We start from the raw sequence: 20,732 nt of genomic DNA on the forward strand, positions 1-20,732 counted from the left end.
CACTTATATCTCAATAAAGCTGGGGGGGAAATTCAATTGTATTTCTATACACTAGCAATGAACTATCCAAAAATGAGACTAAAAAAATAATCCCATTTACAATAACATCAAAAGGAGTAGAATACTTAGAAATAAATTTAACAAATGTAGTGCAAGACTTGTATTCTGAAAATGGCTAACACTATGGAAAGAAATTAAAGAAGATCTAAATAAATGGAGATATATCTTCTGTTCATGGATTGGAAGACTTAATACTGATAAAATGAGAATACTCTCCAAAGTGGTCTACAGATTCAACCCAATCCTTATAGGAATCCCAACTGGCTTCTCTGCAAAATTAGCAAGCTGATCCTAAAAATAATATGGAACCTCAAAGGACCCAGAGTAGCCAAAACAATCTTGGGAAATAAAAACCAAAGTTGAAGCACTCAAAGTTCCCTGTTTTAAAACTTACTACAAAGCAACCATAATCAAGACAATGGGGTTTTGACAGAGGGATAGATGTACAAATCAATGGAACACAATAAAGAGTCCAGAAATAAACCTGTATTTCTATGGTCAGTTGATTTTTTATAAGGGAGCCAAGCCCATACAATGGGGAAAAATAGTCTTTTCAACAAATGGTGGTGGGAAAACTGTATATCCACACACAAAATAATTAAGTCAGAACCCCTACCTCACACCATATAAAAAATTAATTCAAAATATGTCAAGAGTCTAAATGTAAGAGCTAAAACTATAACTCTTAAAAAAAAAATATGGGAGTTCCCTGGTGGCCTAGTGGTTAGGATTCAGGGCTTTCACTGCCATGACCTGGGGTTCACTCCCTGGTTGGGGAACTAAGATTGCACAAGCCATGTGGCGCAGACCAAAAAAAAAACCCAAAACATATAAGTAAATCTTTGTGACCTTAGATTCAGCAATGGTTTCTTAGATAGGACACCAAAAGCACAAACAACAAAAGAAAAAAAATAAATGAATGGGACTTCATCAAAATTTAAAACTTGTGTGCTTCAAAGATACCGTCAAGAGAATTAAAAGACAACTCACCAAATGGGAAAAATATTTCCAAATCATATGTCCGACAAGGGGCTTGTGTCTGGAACATTACCATTAGCTAGAAATGGTAACGATATGGGTAAATATAAAGACTTTTTAAATTATTTAAATCTCTTTAAAGGATGATAAGTTGTTTAAAAAAGAAATAGTACATTTATAAATTAAAATGTAAAATTTATAACAATATATGACAACAATATTGCAAAGGCTAGGAGGGGAGAGACGGAAGTATACTATTGTAAAGGTCTTATATTGTATGTGATATGGAATAATATGCTGGGTATGCTGGGTTAAATTGAAGATGTATACTATAAGCCCTAAAGCAACCACCAAAATAACACAAGACATTATAGTTAATAGGCCAATGAAGGAGATGAAATGAAATCACATACATACATGCATGCAGGCACACACACACACACACACACACACACACACATCAATTAATACAAAAAAGAACCAAAAAAAGAAAATAGAAAACAAATAGCATGATGATATATTGAAACACCACCACACTAATATTCACATTAAATGTAAGTAGTCTAAATGTGCTAATTAAAAGTCAAGATTATATGATTAAATAAAAGCAGGACCCAACTATATACTAGCTATAAGAAATCTATATACTTTAAATTAAACTGTACAAATAGGTTAAAAATAAAATGATAGAAAAAGGTATACCATGCTAACACCAAACAAAAGAAAGCTGAAGTAGTTATATTAACATAAAAATTGGGGCTTCCCTGGTGGCACAATAGTTAAGAATCTCCTGCCAATGCAGGGGACACGGGTTCGAGCCCTAGTCCAGGACGATCCCACATGCTGCGGAGCAACTAAGCCTGTGCGCCACAACTACCGAGCCTGCGCTCTAGAGCCTGCGAGCCACAACTACTGAGCCTGCATGCTGCAACTACTGAAGCCAGCGCTCCTAGAGCCTGTGCTCCACAACAAGAGAAGCCACCACAGTGAGAAGCCTGCGCACCCCAATGAAGAGTAGCCCCTGCTCCCTGAAACCAGAGAAAAGCCTGCACGCAGCAACAAAGACCCAACACAGCCAAAAATAAAATAAATAAATTTATTAAATAAATAAAATAAAAATTGACTTCAGAGCAAAGAATATTGCCAGGTACAAAAGGGGTCATTTCATAACAACAAAGGAATCAATTCATCTAAAGGACATAATGTTTATGCATCATGGTATGGTAGACCTATTTGTTGGGTGTGTAAAAAATAAAGATAATAAAGTGAACAATATTAAGACAAATTTTTAACCACTACATAGTGAATTTGATATTAAAAAATGTTCCCTCTCAGTGGTTAAGAAAAAATTATAAAATTAGTTGCCTGGAATCAGAAATAAATGTCCAAAACCAATTGTAATGATTTTTAACAGAATTTGAGTTTGTAACTTTGGCCAGCTTTAAAACAGCTTGGATTCTTACACTAAAAAGAAAAACAACTTAGATGGAAAGATGACAAAAGGAATTATTTCAGTTGTGGAAATCTGTTAGAAAATTATGAGGAAAATGCTATAAAAAAGATATTTTACAAAAAGTGAAAGATTTTTAAATTAAGCCTCAAAACAATTGCCCATAGAATACAAGGTCTTTCCAACGATACCAAAGATGAATGGATTTGAAATTTGACAATTCACAAGTACCTCTCTGTAGCTTTATTTGAGTCATGTGAGGCCCTACCCAGTTAATATTTTGAATACTTTTTGTATCAAAGGACATCCAAACCTATGAAGAAATGTTGCCAATTAGTGACCTAAAAGATTGAACTTGTGACACAGATCTTTTAAACCTTTGACATTTATCAAAGAAGAATTTCAGCTAAATATGGGAAAAAATAGTTTTTTTATTGATATCATGACAGACACTGTTCTACCTATGTTCAGGTTAAAACTCCAGATTTAATGGAGTTTCCCTTGCTTCATTCAATTGTGTGATACATATAAAATTTTGTGCTTAGTTTTTATAGCAGACTTTATGTAAAACATCATGGATGGGTACCATTGTTTAAATCACTCAGTGTATATGTGCAAATAATACAAATCATCACCATGTTATGGAACTGTTGAAAGAAATAGGTGATGAATTTAACGATGTGCTTTTGCCAATGCCCATTGGCCAAGTATGGGAAATTTTACAAAGAATTACTGTAATGTCAGCTGCAATTCAAGATTTTCTTAAACAAGAGGAATGTTTGTTGAATATTCAATAATCAAAGACCCAAAAATGTTAGTCTGTACTTATATTTCTCACTAATACACACCGTATAAGAATGAGCAAAATTTGAATAGTCAAAAGAAAGGAAAAGCTTATTTGTAACCTAGCTACCCAAGTATAAGAATTTACGTTGAAATCAAAACTTCATAATACGAATCAATAATAATAATTTTACAACTCTCCTAACATGAGTCAGTATGTCAAAGATTTTAATTTTAACTGGCCATGTTATATAATTGGTGGCAAAAAAAATCCAAGAAAAATTTGAAGAATGCTTTGCAATATTGATCAATTTAGAAATGCTTTTCAAATTATGCCATGCCTCTGAATTCGATGTTAGTAATATTGAGTCAACAACAAGAGTTAGTGAATTACTTAACTTGGAAAGACATAATTTCGAAACTGATAGTCTTTTGCTTCAAAATCAGATCAATTCTTCTAAAAAGATGAACTAGTTTTATCATTGACTTAAGGGAAAAGTAAATTTTGGTACTATATTCAGCTACTGGAAAACTTTCAAGTATATTTAGAACAACTTAGTAGGTGAATCTATTTTTTTCAACTGTGAATTTTATTAAATCTAAAGACAAATCAAGTATTTCTAATGAAAAGTTAGCATGTAAATTGAGATGTGCTGTAAAATATACACCAGATTTCAAAGACTTAATGTGGAAAAAAAGAATATAAAATATCCCAACAGTTTTTACATTGATCGTATATTATAATGTTAATATTTTGGCTTATTGGACATATTGGCTTAACTATTAATAAATTTATTTAAATTAATTCCACCTGTTTACTTTTTTAATGTGGCTACTGGAAAATTTTAATTTTTATAGCAAATGAAACAATCAACAAGATGAAAAAGCAACCTACAGAATGGGAGAAAATATTTGCAAACCATAAATCTGATAAGGGGTTAATATCCAAAATGTATAAGGAACTCATACAACTCAATAGCAAAAAAACCCAACCCAATTAAATATTAGGCAAAGGTCCTAAAAAGACATTTTTCCAAAGAAGACATACAAATGGTCAACAGGGATATGAAAAGATGCTCAACATCACTAATCACCAAGAAAATGTAAATCAAAATCACAATGAGATACCACCACACACCTGTTAGGATGGCTATTAACAAAAAAGTCAAAAGATAACAAGTGTCAGCAAATACGTGGAGAAAGGGGAATACCAGTACGCTGTTGATTGGAATGTAAATTGTTGCAGCCACTATGGAAAACAGCATGGAGTTTCCTCAAAACATTAAAAATGGAACTATCCTATGATCCAATAGTCCCACTTCTGGGGATACATCCAAAGAAAATAAAATCACTATCTCAACATGATATCTATACCCTCTTGTTTATTACAGCATTATGTACAGTAGCCAAGATACGGAAACAACCTAAGTGTCCATGGACAGATGAATGGATGCAAAAATGTGAAATCCTGCCATTTACAAAAACGCGGATGAACTTGGAGGACATTATGCTTAGTGAAATAAACCAGACACAGAAAGACAAATATTGCATGATCTCACTTACATGTGAAATCTTAAAAAAACAAAACGAACAAACAAAAACACTCCTAGTAACAGAGAGTAGAAGGGTGGTTATCAGGAGCAAAAGTGTGGAGAAAAAGGGGAGATACTAATCAAAGGGTACAAATTTCAGTTATAAGTTCTAGAGACTTAATGTGCAGCATGGTGACTATAGTCAATAATAATGTATTGTATACTTGAAATTTGCTAAGAGGGATCTCAAGCATTCTCACTACACACAAAAAAAATGGCAACTGAGGAATTAGCTTGATTATAGTAATTATTTCACAGTGTATACCTGTATCAAACATTACATTGTACACCTTAAATAGACAACTTTTATTTGTCAGTCATATCTCAATGAAGGTAGAAAAAAAATAACATCCGTGATTCACATTATATTTCTCTTGGACAGCACTGAACTAAACTAGGACACGGAATTCTGCTCAGGAGGCTGAGAACATAGACTTCTGACCAGCTGCAAGCCTCCTGCCTTGTGGTCAGACTGACTGCTTATTAGGAGAATCAAATGGGTTAATACACACAAAGTACATATACCTGCGAAGGGTATATCGTATCTTAATATAAATCAGGAATCAAGTCCATTCACCAAACTTCAAATTGATGTTTACTGTTTTTGTGACAATGTAAAGAACCGATAGTGGGTAAATTAGACACCATTAGCATATTATTATTTAATGTGTTTATCACTGGATTTTTTGCCTTCTTTAATCTGGTTAATTTTTTTTTTAAGGTTTTTTTGCCTGACTGTGTCAGGTCTTAGTTGTGGCACATGGGCTCTTCATTGCAGCACGTGGGCTTCTCTCTAGTTGTGGTGCACAGGCTCCAGAGTGTGTGGGCTCTGTAGTTTGCCGCACGCAGGCTCTCTAGTTGAGGCACACAGGCTCAGTAGTTGAGGCGCGCAGGCTTAGTTGCCCCGCGGCATGTGGGATCTTAGTTCCCTGACCAGGGATCAAACCTGCGTCCCCTGCCTTGGAAGGCGGATTCTTAACCACTGGACCACCAGAGAAGTCCCTGGTTAATATATTTAGATTAGTTTTTGTTTGTTTATCTGAAGGCTCTGTTTATAGTATTTTATGACACTGTTGTAAAATTCAACTATATCAATAAAAAACAAGTTCGGAAAGTAAAAAAAAGAAGTAGGTCTGGCACCTAGCAAGAGCTATATAACTGTTATCTATTATTATTGTTACTAGTATTATTGACCAAGATTTCTAACAACTCAGCAGAGAAGCACACCAAGGAGAGTAAGGCTTGGCCCAGACTGAAAATTCACACATCACCTATGAAAGATCAAAGTGCAGAAAACTGAGGAGCCTCTGTAACCAGTTGGTCCAACCAGGGCCATGATTAGGGTGAGGCAAGCGAGGCACTTTCCTTGGCGCAAAATTTAAGGGGAGAGGGCACCAAGGAAACTCAGGACTCGGGATACATAATATTCGAATGCAATAGTTTACTAAATCCAAATCAATGCCCCAAACCCACAATGCACAAAATTTCGAAATGACAAAGACAGGAGGGGTATTGCTGGTTTCTGACGCCTCAGGTTTCACGTGGTTCGTTCGTAAAGACACGGGTACTGATGCTGCCCCGGTAGCCTCGACTCAGACCCACGCCGCGACCAGCTCTCCGTCCAGGGCAAAGCGATTCCGACCGCCAAAAGGACGGCGTTGTGCTGGGACTGGCGGTGATGGCGGCGGCCTTCGTGCAGCGGAGCCCCGAAGGCGGGAACTGGGCCGCGCAAGGCCTGCCCGGAGCTCCCAGGCTGCCCCGGGGCTGTTCCCAGAGTTCCCCGCGGCCGCGCCCCTGGAGCCCCACGGAAGCCATTGCCGCTTCCCGGAAGCCCGCGGCGCTCGCCAGCCCGCGGCGCTCGCCCGCCCGGGCGCGCCCCCATGGGCTTCCCGTGGTATGGCTTCGCCTGGACTGCTCATGTCTTCACCGCCAGTAGTACCCTGGACGTCCTGGTGATAGTTTTGTACGGTGCTGGTCCTGGGCATCGCGCTGTGGGTACGTGGGGCCCGGGGGCTGGGGGGGTAGGCCTGGACACGAGATGGGTTCGATCCTCACCTGCCTGTCACCTGATCCCCACCTCACATCCCTCTCGTTCCCGCCCCTGCACAGCCCTCAGCCGGGACCGCTCCACCCTGCCTGCGCCACCTGCTCCCTACCGAGAGTAAGGGCACATCCAAGCCCATCTTCCCTCCCCACCCCACAAATAAACAGGTCAGGCTGCCAGGTGCCCACCGCCTGGAACCCAAGCCGTGTGTAATATGGGGTCGTTGTTCTGATCGATCGTCGTGATGGTGGTGGCAATAGTGACAATTACCCATCCTTAGGTGCTAAAGTGCCTGATCTGTGCTGAGTGCTTTAAGTGTGTCACATTCTCACAACCAGGCTGTGGATTACAGATGAGGAAACAGGTTCAAAGAGGTCAAGTAACCACAAGGGAATGATGGAGTGCAGATTCGAACCTAGAGTTGCCTGATCTGACGCATGAGCGTAACCACTGCCCAGCAAACAAGACCTCAAAGGTCACATGTAATTTAGGGCCCTAAGTGTTCACTTTGAATTTGAATTGGGCGCTTATATATTCTACTCTAGTATAACGTTCTCTTAGTGGGTGGCAACTGGATCTCCTTTACTACCATCTGCCCGCTAGCACTTAACCTGTAGGCACTCACAAAGGTGTATCGTAACTATACTCCCCAGGGCCAGGCAGTGAAAAGTCCGAGGGCAGGTAGAGAGACTTTGGCCTGTGTCATGGTATCGCCCCTCGGCTAAGCTGTTAACCATCAGAAGCCTCTCCTCGGCCTGCTTCATAAGCAGGAGTATCTGGTGACAGCGCCACCATTCGCTAGCTAGTGGGAGAGTTCATTGCGGGCTGCCCCCACCCAGCTGAGGCTTTCATGCCCATGTGACCTTTACTTCGGGGCGTTTCACCAGGTCACAAGCAGGATCTTACTGTGCAGAATCTGGTCCTTCAAACAAGATCACTGGACAGTCTTTTGAGTGCTTACCATGCTGTGAGTGGGCAGATAGAGTAATGGAAATATGGTCTCCATCCTCTTAAGAGAATTTCGTATCTCTCCCAACTGAAAAGAAGTCGGAGGTATTGATATTTATCCAGATCATTCAAACAAACGATTTTTTTCAAATTGGTCTCAGTTATGAGAAACATCCTTCTAGGTGGCCCAGGCCAGGCTCTGAGTAGTGGGCACTTTGGGATCCTTCCCCCAACTGCTCTCACTGAATTAGGAAGCCCCCACCCAACCTTCTTCCGTGTCTAGTTGGGGCCTAGGTGTGGCCAAGGTCTGAGGACCCGTAAGCCATCCAGCCGCTTCCAAAGGAAACCTACTGTTCCTTCTGTTCTTCTAGGAGCCATAAAACATGTGCTGTTATCCAGAATGCTTTGATCATTTTCCTTCTTTATATTGTTATTTTTCCTTTGGTCCTTTTTAAAACTCGTATATTGTTTTTAATCACATGCTCACTGTAAGAAGTGAGGAGATGCATAACTGTCTAGAGGAGTTATGGTTCCTCCCTCAGCCATTCCCATCCCTCTGAGGTACCCAGGGCCTGTGTGTCCCTCCTCCCTTCTCAGTGCTTACACAGACACATAGGTAAGGGTTTTGCGTTTTTGTCTTTACAAAAAATGTGATCGTATGATACACATTACCCTGCAGTTTGCGTTTTTCCGTTACTACATGATGTGGAGTCCTTCAGGTCTATAGATAGAGATCTAGCTCATGGTTTTTTGTTTTAAATAAATAAATTTATTTATTTATTTGTTTATTTTTGGCTGCATTGGATCCTCATTGCTGCACCCAGGCTTTTCTCTAGTTGTGGCGAGCAGGGGCTACTCTTTGTTGCAGTGCACGGGCTTCTCATTTCAGTGGCTTCTCGTTGCAGAGCACAGGCTCTAGGCATGTGGGCTTCAGTAGTTGTGGCACACGGGCTCAGTAGTTGTGGCTTGCGGGCTCTGGAGCTCAGGGTCAGTAGTTGTGGTGCACGGGCTTAGTTGCTCCGCAGCATGTGGAATCTTCCTGGACCGGGTCTCAAACCCATGTCCCCTGCATTGGCAGACGGATTCTTAACCACTGCACCACCAGGGAAGTCCTAGCTCATGTTTTTATTAGATACACAATAGTCAAACACGTGTGTGATTCAGCTCTTCCCTACTCATTGACACTTAGATTGCTGCCAGGTTGTTGTTTTTTAATAAGATTTTTAAAAATATATTTATTTATTTGTTTGTTTATTTTTGGCTGCATTGGGTCTTTGTTGCTGCTGTTGTTTTTAATGTGTTGGTGCTTTTAAGCTGTGTAGCATGGATTCCCGAAATTGGAATTTCTGGGTTGGAAGGGTGTGTTTACTTGAAATTTTAGCAGATATCACTAAATGGCAATCCCCAAAGCTTGTTGAGATTTACATTTCTCACAAGCAGCATATGAGCACATTCTTTCCCCAGGCCTTCACCAGCCTGGTTTGTTACTACTAATTTAATTTTTGTGGGGGGGTCCCAGGGTGATGAGTGAGTAGTGGTATGTTACTGCAGCTTTGATTTGCGCTTTCCAGACTCAGCCTCCTATGAAATTGACCGTATCCTTGTGAGCCTGTTGTCCTTTGATCTTCCTCTTCTGTTGAATAGCCAGTTTATGTGCCCATTTATGAAGTGGGTTGTTCGACTTTGCTTTTATCACCTTGTCTGTCATTTGAGTTGCCAATATGTTTTTCCTAAACTCTCATTTTCTAGAGCAGTTGTTCTCAACCTCAGCACCACTGACATTTGGGACCAGATAATTCCTTGTTGTGGGAGGTCTGTCCTGTGTATTATAGGATGCTTAGAAGTATCCCCAAGCCCTGCCCCTTCACAGCCAAAACTGCCTCCAGACATTGCCACATGTCCCTTGGAGGAGTGGGGCAAAAATCACCCCTGGTCGAGAGCCACTGGTCTAGACTCTGTTACTGTTGTCTCTCTGTCATCTGATTTGTTTTCACTTTGAAGAAGTCTACTGTCTCTCTTTTCCTTTGCATCTAGATTTCCTGGCTTGCTTAGGAAAGTTTTTACCCACTCCAACATTGTACAAATACTATTCTAAAATTTTTTCTGATATTTTATAGGTTTTAAAATATATTTAGGGAATTCCCTCATAGTCCAGTGGTTACGACTCCGCGCTTTCACTGCTGAGGGCCCGGGTTCAATCCCTGGTCAGGGAACTAAGATCCTGCAAGCTAAAAAGAAATTTAAATGTCCACATCTGGGATTTCCTTTTGCATATAATGTGATAAAGGAGTCTAGCTTTATTTTCTTTTGGTTCTTAAGCAAACCACCCTTTTCTCACTGAACAGAATTGCCCATGTTTGCACAGATGGGACTCCTGAAATCCTTCATCAGCTTCTGACCGCTGAGCCCCCACAAGGAAATCTTGTTCTTTGTTGCTGGTGCCTTGGCTCCTGCAGGATGTTAAAGGGGAAAAAACCTTACACTTTTGTTTGTTTGTTTCCTCTGTTATCAGTCTCAGCCCCAAGATCTTTGAGAAAGTGGTGGATGCACCTTCTGCCCCAGCAGCCTGGCTGCTGTGGCTGGTGGATTATTCCAGAAAGAGCAGGGAGGAAGGAGGAGGCAGGGACATGTGCATAACCACCCTCTTCCCAGGACCTCCTCTCTTCCTGTCTGGTTCTTTCTTTAATGGGAAGACAGAGTGATTTTATTCATCTTAGAACATTTTGTAAATTCCTTTTAAAAGTTCTAATGCACCTCTCCCTACATACCACTGATACCTTCCTTAAGAAAGGTCAGCTCTGAACATAATGGGCTCTTGATAAATATTTAGTTAATGGATGAAATGAGACTAACTTAATGTGTCTGATTTAGAGTTGTTCTTTGGTTTAAAGCTTTATGATGTGAAAGGACTCCATTATAAGGCAGATACCCCAGATGGTGGTAATAAGTTCACTTCTCCCACAGAAACACTTTTTTGTCAACCAGTGGTCATCCGTGGGTCCTGCTAGTCCTAGGCAATCCAGGAAATCCCCAGGAATATCTTTTGACCGTACTGGAGTCTGGGAATCAGAGCTGGGGTCCTGAGGAGAGAGCCCTTGGGTGCGTTGGGAGGACATCATAGTCTTGGCAACGTGACTGCTCTCCAGGAAAAAGCTAGGCTGGTGTTCAGCTTTGCCATTCCCAGTCAATTGATACATTCGCTGAGCCACTCATCTCCAAGACTCTGCTGGGAACCATGCACTGGTTAACTATTTGGGGAATAAATAAAGCAATATTATTTTCACACTAGTGTAGAGAAATGGACAGGCCCGTGTGACCTCATAGCTGGGAGAGACCGTGGGCCCTCCTCTAACTCAGCAGGTAGAGACCTCTGTTCCTAAAAAGAATGAAGGGGAAATGGGATCTCTGCAAAGGACATTTACCCATAAGTGAAGGTCATCTGTTTGTGAGACCTGTGTCTTTGAAGCAGTTTGGTTTCTTGGATTCCCCCCCAACACCACCCCTTTTTTTAAGGCTGTATTGTCAAGCAGTCGTGGGACAGTAGAAGACTTCTTCCTGGCTGGCTGAAATCTAGCATGGTGGCAGGTGAGTGTGCCTTGCATGTGCAGTCCAGTTTGGGGGCTGCGTGTGGATTCATTTATTACTTTAATTTGAATGTCTTTTACCCCCAAATAATTTGAAGTTGCTAAATCAGGAAAGTCATTTCATTAGTACTTCCCTTAACTCTTCCATTCAGCTCAGTGTAGTTCAGTAACCATTACTAGGTGCCTGGTAGTACAAGGTATTGCTCTAGGTTCTGGGACACAGGTAGAACATAGTGAGTCCTGCCCTCTGGAAGCACACAGTGTAGAGTGGGAGTCGGATGTGACTTCTTTTTTTGGTTTTTTGGTTTTATTTATTTATTTTTATTCAGCAGGTTCTTATTTATCTATTTTATACATGTTGGTGTATAATATGTCAATCCCAATCTCCCAATTCAGCCCACCACCACCACCCTTCCCCCGCTCTCCTTCCTTGGTGTCCATACGTTTGTTCTCTACATCTGTGTCTCTATTTCTGCCTTGCAAACCAGTTCATCTGTACCATTTTTCTAGATTCCACATATATGCGTTAATATACGATATTTGTTTTTCTCTTTCTGACTTACTTCACTCTGTATGACAGTCTCTAGGTCCATCCACGTCTCTACAAATGACCCTTTTTATGGCTGAGTTCCATTGTATATATGTACCACATCTTCTTTAGCCAGTCATCTGTCGATGGGCATTTAGGTTGCTTCCGTGACCTGGCTATTGTAAATAGTGCTACAATGAACATTGGGGTGCATGTGTCTTTTTGAATTATGGTTTTCTCTGGGTATATGCCCAGTAGTGGGATTGCTGGGTCATGTGGTAATTCTATTTTTAGTTTTTTTAAGGAACCTTCATACTGTTCTCCATAGTGGCTGTATCAATTTACATTCCCACCAACAATGCAAGAGGGTTTCCTTTTCTCCACACCCTCTCCAGAATTTGTTGTTCGTAGATTTTCTGATGATGCCCATTCTAACCAGTGTGAGGTGATATCTCATTGTAGTTTTGATTTGCATTTCTCTAATAATTAGTGATGTTAAGCAGCTTTTCATTTGCCTCTTGGCCATCTGTATGTCTTCTTTGGAGAAATGTCTATTTAGGTCTTCTGCCCATTTTTTGATTGGGTTGTTTTGTTTTAATATTGAGCTGCATGAGCTGTTTATATATTTTGGAGGTTAATCTTTTGTTGATTCATTTGCAAATATTTTCTCCCATTCTGAGAGTTGTCTTTTTGTCTTGTTTATAGTTTCCTTTGCTGTGCAAAAGCTTTTAAGTTTCATTAGGTCCCATTAGTTTATTTTTGTTTTTATTTCCATTACTCTAGGAGATGGGTCAAAAAAGATCTTGCTGTGATTTATGTCAAAGAGTGTTCTTCCTATGTTTTCCTCTGTTTTATAGTGTCCGGTCTTACTTTTAGGTCTTTAATCCATTTTGAGTTTATTTTTGTGTATGGTGTTAGGAAGTGTTCTAATTTCATTCTTTTACATGTAGCTGTCCAGTTTTCCCAGCACCACTTATTGAAGAGACTTTTCTTTTCTCCATTGTATATCCTTGCCTCCTTTGTCATAGATTAGTTGACCATAGGTGCATGGGTTTATCTCTGGGCTTTCTATCCTGTTCCATTGATCTATATTTCTGTTTTTGTGCTGGTACCATATTGTCTTGATTACTGTAGCTTTGTAGTATAGTCTGAAGTCAGAGAGTCTGATTCTTCCAGCTCCATTTTTTCCCCTCAAGATTGCTTTGGCTATTCAGGGTCTTTTGTGTCTCCATACAAATTTTAAGATTTTTTTGTTCTAGTTTTGTAAAAAATGCCATTGGTAATTTGATAGGGATTGCATTGAATCTGTAGACTGCTTTGGGTAGTATAGTCATTTTCACAGTATTGATTCTTCCAATCTACAAACATGGTATATCTCTCCATCTGCTTGTGTCATCTTTAATTTCTTTTATCAGTGACTTATAGTTTTCTGAGTACAGGTCTTTTACCTCCTTAGGTAGGTTTATTCCTAGGTATTTTATTCTTTTTGTTGCAATGGTGAATGGGATTGTTTCCTTAATTTCTCTTTCTGAGCTTTCTTCGTTTGTGTATAGGAATGCAAGAGATTTCTGTGCACTAATTTTGTGTCCTGCAACTTTACCAGATTCATCGATTAGCTCTAGTAGTTTTCTAGTGGTATCTTTAGGATTTTCTATGTATAGTATCATGTCGTCAGCAAACAGTGACAGTTTTATTTCTTCTTTTCCAATTTGGATTCCTTTTATTTCTTTTTCTTCTCTGATTGCCATGGCTAGGACTTCCAAAACTATGTTGAATAATAGTGGTGAGAGTGGACATCCTTGTCTTGTTCCTGATCTTAGAGGAAATGCTTTCAGTTTTTCACCATTGAGAATGATGTTTGCTGTGGGTTTGTCATATATGGCCTTTATTATGTTGAGGTAGGTTCCCTCTGTACCCACATTTTGGAGAGGTTTTATCATAAATCAGTGTTGAATTTTGTCAAAAGCTTTTTCTGCATCTATTGAGAATGATCATATGGTTTTTATTCTTCAATTTGTTAATATGGTGTATCACATTGATTGATTTGCATATATTGAAGAATCCTTGCATCCCTGAGATAAATCCTACTTGATCATGGTGTATGATCCTTTTAATGTGTTGTTGGATTCTGTTTGCTAGTATTTTGTTGAGGATTTTTGCATCTATATTCATCAGTGATATTGGTCTGTAATTTTCTTTTTCTTTGTAGTATCTCTGTCTGGTTTTGGTATCAGGGTGATGGTGGCCTTGTAGAATGAGTTTGGGAGTGTTCCTTCCTCTGCAATTTTTTGGAAGAGTTTGAGAAGGATGGGTGTTAGCTCTTCTCTAAATGTTTGATAGAATTCACCTGTGAAGCCATCTGGTCCTGGACTTTTGTTTGTTGGAAGATTTTTAATCACAGTTTCAATTTCATTTCTTGTGATTGGTCTGTTCATATTTTCTATTTCATCCTGGTTCAGTCTTGGAAGGTTATACCTTTCTAAGAATTTGTCCATTTCTTCCAGGTTGTCCATTTTATTGGCATAGAGTTGCTTGTCGTAGTCTCTTATGATGCTTTGTATTTCTGCAATGTCCATTGTAACTTCTCCTTTTTCATTTCTAATTTTATTGATTTGAGTCCTCTCCCTGTTTTTCTTGATGAGTCCCGCTAAAGGTTTATCAATTTTGTTTATCTTCTCAAAGAACCAGCTTGTAGTTTTATTGGTATTTGCTGTTGTTTTCTTTGTTTCTGTTTCATTTATTTCTGCTCTGATCTTTATGATTTCTTTCCTTCTACTATCTTTGGGTTTTGTTTGTTCTTATTTCTCTAGTTCCTTTAGGTGTAAGGTTAGATTGTTTATTTGAGATTTTCCTTGTTTCTTGAGATAGGGTTGTATTGATATAAACTTCCCTCTTAGAACTGCTTTTGCTGCATTCCATAGGTTTTGGATTGTCGTGTTTTCGTTGTCATTTGTCTCTAGGTATTTTTTGATTTCCTCTTTGATTTCTTCAGTGATCTCTTGCTTATTTAGTAATGTATTGTTTAGCCTCCATGTGTTTGTGTTTTTTATGTTTTTTTCCCTGTAATTGATTTCTAATCTCATAGCGTTGTGGTCAGAAAAGATGCTTGATATGACTTCAGTTTTCTTAAGTTTACTGAGGCTTGATTTGTGACCCAAGATGTGATCTATCCTGGAGAATGTTCCATGTGCACTTGAGAAGAAAGTGTAATCTGCTGTTTGGGGATGGAATGTCCTATAAATATCAATTAAATCTATCTGGTCTATTGTGTCATTTAAAGCTTGTGTTTCCTTATTAATTTTCTGTCTGGATGATCTGTCCATTGGTGTAAGTGAGGTGTTAAAGTCCCCCACTATTATTGTGTTACTGTCAATTTCCTCTTTGATAGCTGTTAGCATTTGCATTTGCCTTATGTATTGAGGTGCTCCTATGTTGGGAGCATATATATTTATAATTGTTATATCATCTTCTTGGATTGATCCCTTGATCATTATGTAATTTCCTTCCTTGTCTCTTGTAACATTCTTTATTTTAAAGTCTATTTTATCTGATATGAGTATTGCTACTCCAGCTTTCTTTTGATTTCCATTTGCATGGAATATCTTTTGCCATCCCCTCACTTACAGTCTGTATGTGTCCCTAGGTCCGAAGTGGGTCTCTGGGTCTTGTTTTTGTATCCATTCAGCAAGCCTGTGTCTTTTGGTTGGAACATTTAATCCATTCACATTTAAGGTAATTATCAATATATATGTTCCTACTGCCATTTTCTTAATTGTTTGGGGTTTGTTTTCATAGGTCCTTTTCTTCTCTTTTGTTTCCCACTTAGAGAAGTTCTTTTAGCATTTGTTGTAGAGCTGGTTTGGTGGTGCTGAATTCTCTTAGCTTTTGCTTGTCTGTAAAGCTTTTGATTTCTCTGTCAAATCTGAATGAGATCCTTGCCAGGTAGAGTAATCTTGGTTGTAGTTTCTTCCCTTTCATCACTTTAAATATATCGTGCCACTCCCTTCTGACTTGTAGAGTTTCTGCTGAGAAATCAGCTGTTAACCTTATGGGAGTTCCTTTGTATGTAATTTGTTGTTTTTCCCTTGTTGCTTTTAATAATTTTTCTTTGTCTTTAATTCTTGACAATTTGATTACTATGTGTCTTGGTGTGTTTCTCCTTGGGTTTATCCTGCCTGGGACTCTCTGCACTTTCTGGACTTGGGTGGCTATTTCCTTTCCCATGTTAGGGACATTTTTGACTATAATCTCTTCAAATATTTTCTCAGGTCCTTTCTCTCTCTCTTCTCCTTCTGGGACCCCTCTAATGCAAATGTTATTGCATTTAATGTTGTCCCAGAGGTCTCTTAAGCTGTCTTCATTTCTTTTCATTCTTTTTTCTTTATTATGTTTTGCAGTAGTGAATTCCACCATTCTGTCTTCCAGGTCACTTATCCATTCTTCTGCCTCAGTTATTCTGCTATTGATTCCTTCTAGTGTATTTTTCATTTCATTTATTATATTGTTCATCTCTGTTTGTTTGTTCTTTCATTCTTCTAGTTGTTTGTTCTTTAATTCTTCTAGGTCTTTGAATTGTTTTTTTAATTAAAAAATTTTATTTATTTATTTATGGCTACGTTGGGTCTTCGTTGCTGCACATGGGCTTTCTCTAGTTGCAGCAAACGGAGGCTACTCTTCATCGCAGTGCTCAGGCTTCTCATCATGGTGGCTTCTCTTGTTGCAGAGCATGCGCTCTAGGCACACGGGCTTCAGTAGTTGTGGCTCGCGGGCTCTAGAGCACAGGCTCAGTAGTTGTGGCACACAGGGTTAGTTGTTCCGCGGCACGTGGGATCTTCCCAGACCAGGGACTGAACCTGTTTCCCCTGCATTGGCAGGCAGATTCTTATCCACTGCGCCACCAGGGAAGCCCTCTTCTAGGTCTTTGTTAAACATTTCTTGCATCTTCTCGATCTTTGCCTCCATTATTTTTCCGAGGTCCTGGATCATCTTTACTATCATTATTCTGAATTATTTTTCTGGAAGGTTGCCTATCTCCACTTCACTTAATTGTTTTTCTGGGGTTTTATCTTGTTCCTTCATCTGGTACATCATCCCCTGCCATTTCATTTTGTCTATCTTTCTGTGAATGTGTTTTTTGTTCCACAGGCTACAGGATTTTAGTTCATCTTGCTTCTGCTGTCTGCCCTCTGGTGGATGAGGTTATCTAAGAGGCTTGTGCAAGCTTCCTGATGGGAGGGACTGGTGGTGGGTAGAGCTGGGTGTTGCTCTGGTGGGCAGAGCTCAGTAAAACTTTAATCTGCTTATCTGCTGATGGGTGGGGCTGAGTTCCCTCCCTGGTGGTTGTTTGGCCTGTGGCAACCCAGCACTGGAGGCTACAGGCTCTTTGGTGGGGCTAATGGCGGACTCCAAGAGGGCTCATGCCAAGGAGTACTTCCCAGAACTTCTGCTGCCAGTGTCCTTGTCCCCACGGTGAGCCACAGCCTGCCCCTGCCTCTGCGGGAGACCCTCCAACACTAGCAGGTAGGTCTGGTTCTGTCTCCCCTGGGGTGACTCCTCCTTTCCCTGGATCCCACTGTGCGCACTACTTTGTGTGTGCCCTCCAACAGTGGAGTCTCTGTTTCCCCCAGTCCTGTCGAAGTCCTGCAGTCAAATCCCAGTAGGCTTCAAAGTCTGATTCTCTGGGAATTCCTCTTCCCGTTGCCAGACCCCTAGGTTGGGAAGGCTGACGTGGGGCTCAGAACCTTCACTCCAGTGGGCGGGCTTCTGTGGTATAATTGTTCTCTAGTTTGTGAGTCACCCACCCAGCGGTTATGGGATTTGATTTTATCATGATTGCACCCCTCCTACCGCCTCATTGCAGCTTCTCCTTTGTCTTTGGATGTGGGGTATCTTTTTTGGTGAGTTCCCGTGTCTTCCTGTCGATGATCGTTTAGCAGTTAGTTGTGATTCCAGTGCTCTTGCAAGAGGGAGTGAGCACACGTCCTTCTACTCCTCCATCTTGAACCAATCCTGGATGTGACTTCTTTTTACACTATTAGAATTATTGCTTAGTGAACAAACTGTATTATGGTATTGATAAAGAAAATGGAAATAAAAGTAATTTTGCCACTTCAGCTTTCTTTCTTTTATACTTTTATTCAGTCAGCAGATATCCAATGGGTATGAATTGCTCTTGTCTGGGCCCTCCATGTGGCTTATTCATGTGGTTGGTGCTCAGGCCTCCTCTTACCTAGCTTGGCGGTGGTGAAACTGAAATTCAGTCCTCCCTCCCACCCCACGTTGCCGCCTGGCTCTCCTCCATTCCTGCTGCTTCACCAGCCACTCGTTCGAGGTCCCCCTGGCTGGTTCTTTCCCATCTCCCTGGCTGCTGAATGCTGGACCTCCCCAGGGCCAGACCCTGGTGTCTTCTTTCCAGTTACACTCACACGCCTGGCGACATGGCATTAAAGACAACTTGCTAGAATGGTAGCAAGTCCCAGCTCTCTCCCTCAACTCCAGTCTTGTGCATCCCGCTGCCCGTTTGACACCTGACTAGAAAGGTCTGTCAGGTCTTGCACATGGAACATGCATTCTGCACATCTTCTACTCCTGCCGTCTTCCATGTCCCTGAACGGCAACTCCATCCTTCTAGTTGCTCAGGTTGACACCCGTGGAGTAGTGTTAGACTCTATTCTCTCTCACCCCAACTTCCAATCCATCAGGAAGTCCTGGGACTTGATTTAAAAAACAGATTTGAAATCCAACTCCTTCGCATCAGTGCCTCCAGGCCCATGCTGCCGTCACCCTCACCTGGATTGATTGTAGTAGCCTCTTCTCTAGGCGCCCTCCTTCCACTTGTGCTCCTCCACGTCCAACCTCAACAAAGCAGCTGAAGGGTCAGACCATGTCACCTGACTGCTTAAAACCCTCTGGGGGCTCTCATGTCACCCAGAATGAAAGCCCAGCCTATGTTAGGCCACAGATGATCTGCACCTCCTTACCTCTGTGACCTTGAACAATTTAGCCGTGCTTCTGCCTCAGGGCCATTGCCCCTGCTGCTCCTTCTGCCTGGAGGCTCTCTGCTCTCACAGGTACCCTTGGCTTGCCCCTCACACCTCCTCAGAGAAAGCTGGCCCTGCCCGCTGTACTGCACAGCATTTCCTGCCTGCCTTCTTTCTTTCTTTTTTTTTTCAATTGGGGTATAGTTGTTTTACAATGTTGTGTTAGTATCTACTGTACAGCGAGGTGAAGTAGAGTTCCCTGTGCTATACAGCAGGTTCTCATTAGTTATCTATTTTATACATATTAGTGTATATTTGTCAATCCCAATCTCCCAGTTCATCCCACCCCCTCTTTCCCCCCTTGGTGCCTGTACATTTGTTCTCTACATCTGTGTCTCTATTTCTGCCTTGCAAACCAGTTCATCTGTACCATTTTTCCAAATTCCACATTTATGTGTTAATATATGATATTTGTTTTTCTCTTTCTGACTTCACTCTGTATGACAGTCTCTAGGTCCATCCACGTCTCTACAAATGGCCCAATTTTGTTTCTTTTTATGGCTGAGTAACATTCCATTATATATATGTACCACATCTTTTTTATCCATTCGTTGTTGATGGAGATTTAGGTTGCTTCCGTGCCTGTCTGTTTTCTAACCTTTCTTCTTCTCTGTAGGACTTTACTATTTATCACTGTCTATTGTGCTACAAAATAATCCCCTAATTTATCTTGTTCATCCTCTTCCTCCTAAGAGAATGTTAGCTTCATGAGGGCAGGGATTTGTCTGTTTTACTCACTGATGTATTCCTAGTATGTACAACACTGACACATAGTTGGCAGTGGACATTTATTAATAGTTACTGAATTAATGAAGGTACATTTAATGAACTAATGTCTTCCTAGGTCTATATAAACATAGGTAGGTAGATAGAGATATTTTATATTTATACACAGTTGTATAGTGTTATATCATATGGACATTCCACCATTTATGTAACATATTATTGGACAATTTAGATTGTGTATAGTTTTTCATTATTATGATAAAGGTAGCAAACATTCCTAATAGTAAAAATAACTGCTTGAGTAATTATTATGTGCCTCTTCCAAGATTTTTTTTGCCTTATATTTGTTGGTGCTACAGTGTTTGGGTGCCTGTATGTTCTCAGTTATGTCTTACTAGTGCATTTTATGTTTCATGGTTTAAAAACAAAACAAAAAAACCTCTGTCATATTTAATGCTTTTGGTATTGAATCCTACTTTATCTTATGTTAATATCGTCAATGCTGTGTTTTTTGTTTGTTTTTATCTAAAAGGCTTTGTTATTTTTAGTCTCTCTTAATAATTTGGTTTTAAGTGTATCTTGTGTCAAATATGGCACAGTATTTGGATTTGGATTTGGAACGGAGTGGCTATCTCTACCCAATTAAAATTGGTTTAGGAGGGATTTTGTTCATTTTAAATGCCTCTGGGATTTTTTATTTTGAAAGTAACATATGCTGGTTGTAAAAAAAAAAAAAAAGTTACAATCCAAGTATGGAACTTGAAATTTTCTTACCATTCTATTTCTATAACCATGATTCCAGTCCCCAGAAGTATTTTTATATATATACTACCAGAATCACTCCCATCTATATATAAACATACATGTGCATAAGTGTAATATGCCCACACAAAATTTTAATGAGATTATATTATCAATATTGTTTACATTATTTTTTATCATTTAATAGAGTTCCTTTATTCTTTCTGTATGCTACATTGTATTTCATCATATTCATG

At 40.0% G+C, this 20,732-nt stretch overlaps 1 protein-coding gene across 1 annotated transcript in view; it reads left to right on the top strand.

Annotated features, from left to right (window-relative positions):
* The first annotated feature begins 6,743 nt into the window (after positions 1 to 6,743).
* Positions 6,744 to 20,732, top strand: part of LOC111163014 (sodium/glucose cotransporter 1-like) — a 64,291-nt gene continuing 50,302 nt past the window's right edge. The window contains 3 exon segments of the mRNA XM_089894785.1: positions 6,744 to 6,829; positions 6,831 to 6,858; positions 11,369 to 11,440. Coding sequence (XP_089750911.1) covers positions 6,744 to 6,829; positions 6,831 to 6,858; positions 11,369 to 11,440 — 186 coding nt within the window.

The sequence above is a fragment of the Delphinapterus leucas genome, chromosome 14 (assembly GCF_059928025.1).
Source record: "Delphinapterus leucas isolate spDelLeu-1000000601 "Yukka" chromosome 14, BTC_Dleu_Yukka2, whole genome shotgun sequence".
Classification (NCBI taxonomy): domain Eukaryota; kingdom Metazoa; phylum Chordata; class Mammalia; order Artiodactyla; family Monodontidae; genus Delphinapterus; species Delphinapterus leucas.